This window comes from Rhopalosiphum padi, chromosome 1 (assembly GCF_020882245.1).
Source record: "Rhopalosiphum padi isolate XX-2018 chromosome 1, ASM2088224v1, whole genome shotgun sequence".
NCBI classification, from domain to species: domain Eukaryota; kingdom Metazoa; phylum Arthropoda; class Insecta; order Hemiptera; family Aphididae; genus Rhopalosiphum; species Rhopalosiphum padi.
This window is the reverse complement of record NC_083597.1, coordinates 11,536,475-11,548,384: the sequence shown is the minus strand read 5'-3', so window position 1 is coordinate 11,548,384 and position 11,910 is coordinate 11,536,475. Positions and strand designations below refer to the sequence as shown.

Sequence of the window (11,910 nt, the reverse complement as noted above, 5' to 3'; positions counted from 1 at the left end):
CAACCTTGTACCCAAAACTTAAACCTTAGTTATAAAAAAAATTGAAGATAATATAAGTATTCTAGTGTTTTTACTATAAAAAACTCGTGTAAATTGTTGTGATTTTGAACTTAAAATGCATTTTTTTTTTTAAATTGTACATGCATATATAATGCATAATCCAGTATTCTACTACTTAACTTAATCATAGTTAATACTTAAACAAATTGAATAATCACTTTTTATGTATCATAAATCATTTTTTTTCCAGACAAATTCACAGATTTTATAGATTGAATTAGGAGTGTATATGACGTGGCCTAAGACTTTTACAGTTTTACACTACCTTCATTTAAAAAAACTATAAACATACACTTAGTGTGTTCTATATCCTACCGATACCTTAAAATTTTTAGTCATTTAATTTTAAAATAAGGCACTTAATACACTGGTAGGTATTTTATAAGAGTTTCTACTTTTATAAATTAATAATTTAAATATTTGACCATTAGATATATAGCAAATAACAAAATTGACTTAATTTGTACACACATACAATAGTTTATAAGCAAATAGTGTATGCAAATATGTCAAGTTAATACATATTAAAATGGGTACAATATTAATTTAAAAAAAAATAAAGTGATTGTGTATTATGTATATAATTTTTGATTTCATTTCATCATCGACATGATACCTAATTTCTAATACAAATGATAGGCTTATACAGACTAGTTTTTCTGGATAAATATTTGTCTGGATACCTATTATGCAGAACACTACAATCTAAACATTATTTAAACACTAAAATTCTAGTAGAAAAATACACATAAGTTTTACAAAATGTTTAATTTAATAATTTAATTTTTTACTTGAAACGCTATATAATGAAAAAAATCTGGAAGTCATTAGAAATATCTATGTCAACAATTCGAAGCTGAACCCAAAATAAATAATTCAGTATCTATGTTTAATAAGAAATAATGATAATATAAAATTAACCAAAACAATCATTTTCAGCATTTAGATATTACATTTTCAAAGGCACAAAAATAATGACAAAGGAAAATATTAAAAATGTAATAAATATACTCAATTGTATACTTATACATTTCATTTACTCTCATAATTGAGAGTATGATTTCTTTTTATTATTTGTATAAATATAAAATAACGTATTTACTCTATTTCAGAATATTATACATAAGTTTTAATTTTCAATCAGTTGTTTGTGTTCATAGCTTTGGTCATATACAATTTAGCCAAAGACTGAGTAGAAAATTTAGCTATTTCTTCAGCATATGCATCAACTTGAGTAGCCATTAACATTGGTGGTAACCTAGGTGGTACTGGTAATGCTCTAAATATCTTAGTAATGTCTTCTTCAGGTAATGGTGGCTCATCTTTCGCAGCTCGTGCTTGATTTTCTAAAGCCTGTTTAAAATAAAAATTATTTAGATTGCAATTTACTTAGTTCTTACTTAAATGTTAAAAATATTACTCGTTTCTGTAAGTAACGGTGTTTTTCTGTAGATTGGCGCACAACTGCTTGTTGATAGCGATTGAATTTGATAGCTTCTTGATTTAGATCATCTACTCGGTCCATTAAATGACGTAATTGCCCTTCTAATACAGTACTATAAGAAATATAATAATGTGTTATTTATGTAAACTTATATACATGATTAAAGTATTGAATCATATTGTATTACTTACGCAGTGCCAATATCCAAATGTTCTGAGCCTTCTTCAACCTTAATTTTAAAACTTAATTCTGAGAGAAGTATGTTAGTCAATGTGGAATTTTTAATAACAACTGGAACTTTCACTAATAAATGATCATAACCAACTTTCAATGATTTCAATGTATCTGGTAGAAAATCATTTTCTTTAAACATAGTTAAAGCCTGAGGTGTAAGACGGTAAGCGCTTAAGGACAAAAATCCACGATTGGTTTTGGGAGCATCTAAAACAAAAGTAATTAATTAATTATTAATATACCTATACATTAAATTGAGATACAAACATTATGAATAAAAACATACAACATAACAACTTTATGTTCAGTTAAACAGATTTATTGTAAGCTTTAATTTCTGAGTAAATTGTGATCTATTATCTAACTTAAGGGTTAGTTTTGTTATCTCAAATTGTTTTTTGTGATATTAAAATTTTTAAGCAAGTTATGAATCATAAAAAAAAGTTAATATTAACATTAAAAAATTGAAAAGAGTTAACAAATAATGTTATTACCTTTAATTTTGATTATAGATTAATTCATTCTAATAATATTAAAGATTACAACACAAAATTAATTTCACTGAACACAAATTTGGTATGTACGTGAGACGGAAACAATATATCAGATACGGATAAAGTACTCTTGAATATTAAAAAAAAATGTAATTGTTTGTCCATATTTAAATCATAATATGGTAGTAAAATGTTATTTTAGATACAAAACAACATTATAAGAATCTTTAGATAAAGAAAAGATTAATAAGTTTAAAAATTTTAAATTGAACACAAATTAAAATATAGTTTTAAACTTTTATATTGTTTGAGAAAAATGCTGAAGTGAAAAAATAAAGTTCTACTTAAACATTCAAATACTGTAAATTATTATAATTCAATATTTTGACCACTTAAACTATGATATACTAGTGCTTAGCAAATAAATATATCAGTAACACTTACCGAAAATTAAAACAACAGATTCTTCTATGCTAGTTTGGTAATGAAATTGTGATTCCAACAATGGTAAACTCAAAAAATTACCAACATCAGAACTTTGATACCATCCAACGTGATAATGATCAACATTAACTTGACGAAGACTTTTCATCATATCCAATTGATATTTTTCTATGAAATAAACAAAATTAAGGTTTTTTTTTTAATCCAGGACATTTTATTAAGAACTTCGACATACTTATATAAATTATAATTGTAACTTAATTTAATCTTGACTGAACAAATAGAAAAAAGTATATATCTACCACTTCTACAATTTTAAAATATGTTTAATATTAAGGCGGATGTTTGAAGAAATGAAAATGGGCACTGTAGTAACAAAAAAAATATAAAAAGTTAATTTACTTCTCTCTCAATTTAATAAAATATATTTAATTGTATTGTACTTTTTTAAGTTTTTTTAGGTATGAATTATTATTCGAAGTATAATTAAGCACAATTTTTAATTAAAAGATAAATTGATTTTTAAATTATATTGTTTAAAATCTAAATGCTATCAAAATGATCATGCAATATATCCAAACCAGTAGAATAAATGAAATAGGACAAGGATGGAATTCTAAAAGTATAAAACATTCTTTAAACTATAGTGTAATTATAAATATATAGGTACAACAGGGTTAAATGACAAATAGTCTGCACTTCGACTACTTTCACTAAGTATTAACCATATTGTGAATAACATGATAAGCAACTGACCATCGTTGATGGATTCGTCTACACTCTTCGGAAAAGCAAAACAATTTGTGATCTCGAGACGATCTTCAACAACCAGGCCCAAAAGCGCTCCTTGTGCGATGATCACGTCACTGGCACACTCTTCATGGCAGTGTTTTGCAATTTTCATCAATGCCTGTAGTCAAAATTTTTAACGCCCATAACCGGTCGCCAATTGTGCGTATTAATAATGTTGTTTTTTGATAAATAAAATCTATGGGCATTAAGCATGCATTGCTACTCACCAATCCTTCAACTTGTACGTATTTTACGGCTGAATATGATTCTCTGCTTTTCGGATCGATTCGTCTGGACGCCATGGTACACGTTGTTTGATTACCAAAAACAAATTTTTAAATCAAAGAAAAACTTAGAAGACAAAAATATTATAATAAAGTTTAATAATGTCACGTTATGGTGACTTTTAAGACTATAAATGACGACAAATAAAGTTGGCGGTGCACTCTGAAACGGTGGGGACTGGGGAGATCGGTATACGGCACCAGAACAGGGCAGTCGGCGACGCGTGATTTTTTCCACCGTCAGAAGTTAGCGACGGAAAAATAATCCGAACCAAACCACGTTTCCAATGGTTCTTAACATGGTTTAATCCGACTTTTCAAGATAAGATTGTTATTATATTTTTCTGTGATAAGACTGTGGCACTGAGAGAGTTGTTATCTATTTCAGTGGACTGTGGTTATTCCGTAGATAATAAAAAAAATAATATTAAATAAGAATACGCCGAATACCCATAATTATCACGATCCGGATGACGGATTTGTTGTAGGTTTTTGCATTTTGTAATCTTGTAAAAACTAAAAATAGAAATTTAAAATACAGATATTTGCATGAAAAAAAATATTATTAATTATTAATATATTTTATCATGGATATTTGGATACAAATTATAATTTACAAGCTTCAACTAATAAAATATTATACGAGATTTCCAGAGTTGTACAAGTATGATTATTAGTTATTACTTATTAGATATTGTTGCTAATACTATCGCAACACAGAGTAAACTAGAGTAAATAAACAGATGCTTGTTTACAGTAAATACTTATTGAGTCTTGTCTGACTTTAAAAAAAAATATATTTTCACATTGAGACTTTAAATAGTTTAAACTATCAGGCATGGTTTAAATGTTGTAGATTCTGAGCTAAGTAACGAATATATTGATTTTATGTTTATTTATTTTTTTGTGCATGCCATCACTGCTTGGAGCAGTAAAATTTGATTTTTAACTTCATCACTTTTTTTGGTAGAAAAGTAAATGTAGTTGGTATTTTGAAAAGTCAAAAGTAAAAATGTCCCATACTTTTCTTATTGGGGACAACCAATTAAGAAAAAACAGGAATTATTAACAATCGGTGACTAAATATCTTTGCATTATAGGATAAATTAATTAATATTGTAGGAGAATAACTAACAACTACATAATGAAGTGAGTCAGTGAGTGAACATAAATACAGTAGGCAAGATGTAATTACATAACAAAACAAAATGAATAACTAATAAAATATTATATTGTAATTGTTCAGATTATCTGTTATACATATAATGTTTACGATAAAAATTAATTAAAAAGCAATGCAATTATAATAAAAACATTTGTTGGGGATATTTTCGGGGTTTCATCAATTATCTAAAAATATCAACAACACTAAAATACTAAATAATTTTACAACAATCATTTTCACAGCATTTGTTTGTATTTGGTATGTAACCATCACCCACCCATACCAACCCAGTCCGTGGTAAGTGTTAGGACTTTAGGAGCATTTATAAATAAGCAAAAAATAAAATAATAATAACAATGTTTGACGTTTAAAAATTATATATACCTATTACAGTATTACCTATTAGTAATGCTTAGTAAAGTACCTAACTATATAGATAATATTGCAACCAATTTTTTAAAATAAGTAAATTGATTATAATGTGATGTAAAAGTAAATAATAAAAATTGTTTAAAACATAAACCATTGTATACAATGATTAATAATTTAGTTTTAGATACATATTTTTTTGGGAACTTTATAACTTATTCTTTAACATTTTTTGTTTAAAATAGTTATTAATAGCATTTTGAAAGTCATCTGAATTAAGTCTTTCTATCAGTCTTTCAATCTCTCTATCATTAGCTTTGTGCAGTTCATCTCTTGTGATCACACCATTTAGCATCATTGATTTTGTGTACACTATAGGCTATAAAGATTGTTGAAATTAAAAAAAAAATTTATTAATCCTTATGATAATTAACAAATATGAATTTTTGAAAAAAATATTTTACCAGTTTATACAATGCTATTTCAGTCATGATTTTTTGAATTAATTGATTTCTTCCATTTAATCCGTCATTGATAATTTCATTGACTAAACCAATCTTCTGGGCATCAATAGCATTCAATGTCTTACCAGAATACAAAAATTCAGCTGCCTAAAGAGTAAATACAATTTTAAGTAATATTTGCTAGAGTAATTGAATAAGTATACACTAGTTATGGTTTAATTTTACACAGAGAAATTTAAGGACTTTTCAAATTGTAATGGCTTTATTATTTTGACTAGCACAGATAACTTTGTAAAATACACATATTATATTTATGCACAATACTTATCTTACTGTGTAATCAGACAATCAATAAGTTAGCAAGATTTTCTTTTATTATAAATACTAAGTAGTGAGTAAACTTCATACTATAAGTCTTTAAATTAATTAATAAAATCTTTTGACAAAGAATGAAAATATTGAATATAATAAATGCTAGCTAAAATTATTACATAATATGAAATATATACGCATATTTGTAATTTTAGTGGTTTATTTATTTAAAAAGGTAGACTTCATACTAATAATATATTCATATTTTAAAACAAATTTATTTACCCTAGTCTTGCCCATAATTAATGGAAATGTAATACTTGAGCATCCTTCAGCGGTAATACCCAATCTGTGAAAAGGACATGAAAATGTTGCCTAAAATCGAACAATATTTTATAGAAATTTAGTACTCATTATATACCTAATTAACTTACTGTTTTAGTTGCATACACGAGATCACAAAGTCCTAATGTAGTACATGCAATTCCAATTGCTGGACCATTGACTAATGCAACTAACAACTTTGGATAATCTATGAATGCTCTTACAAAGTCTCTGTATACGTAATCTCATATTTTAATAAGTATTATATATAAGTATAGTTAACTATGTGAAATATTTATATACCGTGTTGCAATTAAACGATCTTCAACTTCCTTAGCAGAACTATCAAATAAATCCGTTCCACTACTATAGGCTTTTCCTACACCAGTTAATATGGTAAGAAAAACAGTATCATTTTTAGCTCCTTCTTTAAGAGCTTTAGTCACTTCATTGTAGCACTGTATATAATACAAAGTTAATATTTAAATAAGTTAAGCAAGTACAACATAAAATAAATATAATATGCATCTCAATTTATACATATAATTACCTGAAATGATATAGCATTTAGTTTATTTGGACGATTAAATGAAATTATCTGAATTGATCCCTCGTAATTTACTAATATAGTAGACATCCTGACTACCTGACAAAAACAAATTATTTAATACCAGCACCCGTAAGATTTTTATGTTTCCAATAAAATAAATATGTTAAAATGTATTGCTTCTGTGACTAGCTTAAAAATTGCTTTTACAATAACACAATTTTTGAAATAAATACATAATACATTAAACTACTAATTACTATAGTCTATTTATCTACTTAAGATAATATTATTATGTCGTTACTTAAATTAAAAAATTCGATTAAATTATCTACTACAAAATTATTTTTTTTTAGCATATAAAATATGTATCTACAACCTATTTCCATTGATTATACCATAATATTATATACATGTTGGATATCAGCGGTAATATTATTTACTGATACTTTTACCTTTTACAGTTTACTTTCACCATCACCACTTTGGTATTTAAATAACCTTCATAAGTATTTAATAATTCTATATTCAGTAATCACCAGTAGTTCCCAAACGTGAGGTCACTATTCAGTATTCAGTACTCACTAAAAGAGTTCAGTCACTGAGATCTGAGATGTAAAAAGTCTTTAAATAGATATTAGATAACACCAATATGCCATAAGTACTACATAATTCTTTAGGTCCGGTTAAAATAATGTATTTAGTGTCAACTGTCAGTAGAGTTCCGACGTTTCCGTTAAATAGTTATCATTTATCACTTATCAGGACTACGACTGTGTGATTCATAGAGTACTCTATGGTGTGATTTGGCAATTAAAAAAAAATGCACGGACTTAAAATATATTAAAAAAAAATTTTGGTTGTTATTATGCTTTTTTATCAATACAAACAATGATAATATTATTGATAATAAACTTTTCATTTATCAATATTCAATATTAAAACATTGTTTATAATTTGAATTTGTAGCTGTATGATTTTTGCCATTTTTGGTTTTTAATTTTTAGTTTAATGCACAAACGACCGTCGTGAAACTATATTGTTTAATTATTTGTATTGTTTTTGGTGCTTATAATAATTTATACAATATGTCACGAGCTGTGCATAATGCATTATTAATTGTCGAAGATAGCGGCAATTTGTCAGATTTTGAAGATGGAATAGCAGCATTTAATGTGTATGATAGGAAAAATAGATCATTTCTACCACATATTGATTATTTAAACTTGTTTGTTGAATATGAGTTTGTTAGATGATTTTATTTACTAAAATTCACTGGAGATAAAGTTCTAAGCAAAAAGGTGATTAACTAAAAAATTCAACTAACAGGTAAGTTGACCTATCTATTTACTTACATAACCAATAAAATATTTTGTAACTGTGTACATTATAAATGTTAGTTTACATTTAACACTTCAGCACCTACATGATATTTGTTAATTATTTGAATTAAGATATCAGCTTACATTTACGTTTTAGCATTGATTTATAAAATCAATGGTTTTAGTACCTATATATTCTTACACCACACATAGACACAGTATTCTTATATCATGTATATTGTATATACTTCATATTACATTATAATATTAATATTTATTTATCTTTATTTCTAAATATTTCCATATACTTTCAAGTATTGAATAAAAATTGTTAGAAATATGTATGTAAAGATAAAACACCAAAACAAAATCAAATATTATGTTCTAAAAAAAAATATACCAAATTAGCTTTGTACAGTTTCAATTTGTATTTAACAATACATTAACATTATATGTTTTGGAAATAATTCCATTTCTCCTATCAATGGCGTATTTATGTGGGAAGCCCCCACAAAAAAAAAATAAAGACCTCAAGTTACAAGTTACATGTCAATATTCTATAATATAATAATTTGTTTACAGCACTCACACCTACATTATTTACAAATAAACTGATGCGGGATATAATCAGTAGGATTATAATATGGGCAATTACTGTATTTGTAGAAAATACTATTTACTACTAATTGTTGAACCGTTCAGCGTTTACCATTGGATCACTTTTATTAATATTATTATTTATTCTATCGACTGTTCTTGATTATTCAATTTTGTGTATTATGTCATTCTTGAGTTTTGGCAAATGCCGATAATAAAATTATTTCACTAATATCCCCCCCCCCAGTAAGTTTTTAAATATGTCACTGTCTTCTATTACAGTGTTTCTCAACAGGTGTGTCGCGACATAAGTCCAAACGTGTCACGGGAAGTACTATTATTGAATGTATGAACCTTGTTGACACTATATTTACAAAAATTAATAGGTATTACCTATTCTTATTTTTATTGTATGTCAAAAGTATGAACATTTTTAATAGTGTGTCGCAATAATACAAAGGTTGAGAAACACTGTTCTACTGCACAGTTATTGGTCCCATTGAGATTTTTGCTACTGGGAATTTTTTAAATAAATTACATGACTTCAATGGTATTGGCATAGCAGCTGCTGCTCAAATGGAAAAATGATTCAGTTGCTTCATTAAGTAATAAGTAAGTAACATCAGATAGATTTTTTATGTGTTCTTTTGTTCAAGCTTGATAGATTCAGACATTCAGTTAGTCATTGAGTGTAACGTGTAACTTGTAATGCAACTTGTTAGGCCAGATTCTATATTAGTAGATTGAATAATAAACTTAATTGCTCTAATCTATTTCAACGAGTTTTGGAATAGTAAAAGATCTAAACTTGGTGGGCCAGTACTTACCCTATATAGCATTGCTTATGTTATAACGTTAATCGTATTAGTTTTATTTGTGCAGTTTCTATATTATTGTAATATTTACATATTAATAATCATTTGTTTTATAGGTATATCAGATTACCTGAAACTTCTGAGAAGAAAATGGAGCTATAAATATAATTTTATGATTTTAGTTTCCAAAAGCTATAGGTGCCATAGTTAGGTGTATGTATTCAGTGGCAGAGCCAAGGGGGGATAAAGGGCTAATAAAGTTAATGTAAAGTTAAAAGTATTTAGCTCCCCCCTATAAAAAAATCCTGGTTACACCTCTATGTGTATTCTTTGTTAACGGTTGTTTTATTTACCAGTTAATGAATGTAGTTTGCTTATCTATGTTTTTGTTTTATATTATTTTCATAATATATGTTCTGCTATAATTAAAGTGGTATAAGTTTATAATTATTATAACTATAATAAATTTAATTTATCAAACATGCTATCATTTCCAGTTTTTATGATGTAATTTTTGAAAATGATGTGACATTTTGAATGTGCTGGTTAAAGAGAAGAAAATTTTAGCAAACTGAGGAGAAATATAATACAATTGGTAGTGTTTGAAATGATTTAGTTTTATTGTGGAAAATCAAATACAGTAAAACTTCCGTTAACGGTCCCTCTAAGTAACGGTTAGGTTTTTTGGTCCCATCAAGTGTTATGCCATGTACTGTCACCTCTATAGGACGGCGACCTCTAAATAGCGGTCATTATTTATGGTCCCTTCGGTGACCGTTAATTGGAAGTTTCACTATATCTATTAATAATATCCCTTAAAAAAAGTATTTTGTTGGCTCAAACAAGATACTTCAGGAATTAGCTGTTTCAGTTTAATACATAAGTATTAAATTTGATGACTTGAGTATTCAAATATAAGCTATAGTAAAAGCAATAAAAGAAATAAAATATAAAAACAAAATGAAAAATTGAGATATGAATTAATAAAATGAATATATAATATATAAATAATAAATATATACATATTTTATTAGTAAATAAACATATAAATATCTTAGAATAAGAGCAAATTGGGAAACACATTAAAATAATTGTCATTTCAAACAAGTTAATGAAAACTGTGCAAAAATAGTAGAAACTAATTTATCATTATTAGATGTTAAGTTATCTTCAATAAATGTTTATCTTGTAAGATCTAAAGTGAACAATAGGCTAGAAAAATAGTAGCTACATTGAAGTTGAAAAAAAGCATCGTCCAAGGATTTAATCCAGAAAAAAAGGCTATCAGCAAACAATATAAATGTCAACTGGATTAGAGACAATGACACAATGTCTTTAGTAATAACTATTTAATTTAATTATTTAATAGAAATATTTTTTATAAAACTCCAATGCTTACTAAAGAACTTAGTTATAAGACTTTATGGTTTAAAAATAATTAACTATGAAAAAAAAATCAAAAACTTAAATTCAATCTATATGGACGATGAAAATATGTTATGTAATCTTAAAACTAATTAATTAGAGTAATTATATTTTTAATTTATCACTTGGATACCTAGTATCAATACAATAAATACGTTTTTAGATTACAAAACAAATTATTTTGAATCATTTTCAGAATTTATTAATACATATTATAATATTGTAAATGTATTTTTTTTTCTTAATGTTTAGTGTTGTCAATGTTGACATATGGACAAACTATTTACAAACCAAATATTATGTTATTATTAATTAAAACTTAGTATGATTCACATTCTTGTAATATATCTTTATGAGATTATATTTATAATATTATGACACATGCTTATCAGAAAAAAAAATAGGGAACATAATAATGGTATTAGGGATGTTGCTGGAATTTTATCTTGGGGAGGGGAGCTATGGACCCTCTGGCCAGTGGTACACACTAGAGGGTTCTAGGGTAGCAGATTCTACCTCTGAATTTTTTGACTTGAAAGTGTAATGGTACTTTTTGGATTTTTGAAATTGGTTTAAGCAGGATAGTGTCTATTCACAAACTGTTGAGCTACATGCAAAAACTTCAACTACTAATGTAATTTCAAATGTAGCTTTGAATACTGAATGTTGTAGTTAAAGCTCTAAAAATTTTTTTAATAATTAAACAGAGCTTCTACTGCCAATGACATCAAGCAATAAAATGTATTCCTGATACTTAATATACCTACTTAATCATAGTATTGCTGGGGTGAGGATAACGATTGTTCCAGAGGGAAAAG

The 11,910-nt window shown here is 26.5% G+C and overlaps 2 protein-coding genes and 1 long non-coding RNA gene across 7 annotated transcripts; 1 reads left to right on the top strand and 2 right to left on the bottom strand.

The window, feature by feature from the left end:
• Positions 1-622: 622 nt before the first annotated feature.
• On the bottom strand, positions 623-3,965 carry LOC132931731 (eukaryotic translation initiation factor 3 subunit H). The gene is made up of 6 exons (XM_060997690.1): positions 3,696-3,965; positions 3,433-3,586; positions 2,677-2,844; positions 1,696-1,945; positions 1,481-1,616; positions 623-1,413 (listed from the first exon to the last, which is right to left on the bottom strand). Exons 1-6 carry the CDS (start codon positions 3,768-3,770, stop codon positions 1,201-1,203), a joined length of 996 nt encoding a protein of 331 aa, XP_060853673.1. The 5' UTR covers positions 3,771-3,965; the 3' UTR covers positions 623-1,200.
• Positions 3,966-4,965: 1,000 nt separating this feature from the next.
• LOC132931732 (enoyl-CoA delta isomerase 2-like) lies at positions 4,966-7,657 on the bottom strand. Of its 4 annotated transcripts, none has more exons than XM_060997692.1 (7): positions 7,389-7,657; positions 6,937-7,032; positions 6,690-6,844; positions 6,497-6,617; positions 6,348-6,437; positions 5,751-5,897; positions 4,966-5,665 (listed from the first exon to the last, which is right to left on the bottom strand). In XM_060997692.1, the coding sequence occupies exons 2-7, from the start codon at positions 7,021-7,023 to the stop codon at positions 5,495-5,497; spliced, it is 771 nt and encodes a 256-aa protein (XP_060853675.1). In that variant the 5' UTR covers positions 7,024-7,032; positions 7,389-7,657; the 3' UTR covers positions 4,966-5,494. The 4 variants fall into 4 exon arrangements, with proteins under 4 accessions (XP_060853675.1, XP_060853677.1, XP_060853678.1 ...); XM_060997694.1 differs by having other exon boundaries at positions 7,473-7,657; XM_060997695.1 differs by having other exon boundaries at positions 6,937-7,028; positions 7,473-7,657.
• Positions 7,658-7,797: 140 nt separating this feature from the next.
• Positions 7,798-10,152, top strand: LOC132931733 (uncharacterized). Of its 2 annotated transcripts, none has more exons than XR_009662774.1 (2): positions 7,798-8,262; positions 9,784-10,152. It is a non-coding gene; the product is annotated as an uncharacterized LOC132931733 (long non-coding RNA). The 2 variants fall into 2 exon arrangements; XR_009662775.1 differs by having other exon boundaries at positions 7,798-9,464.
• The last annotated feature ends 1,758 nt before the right edge of the window (positions 10,153-11,910 follow it).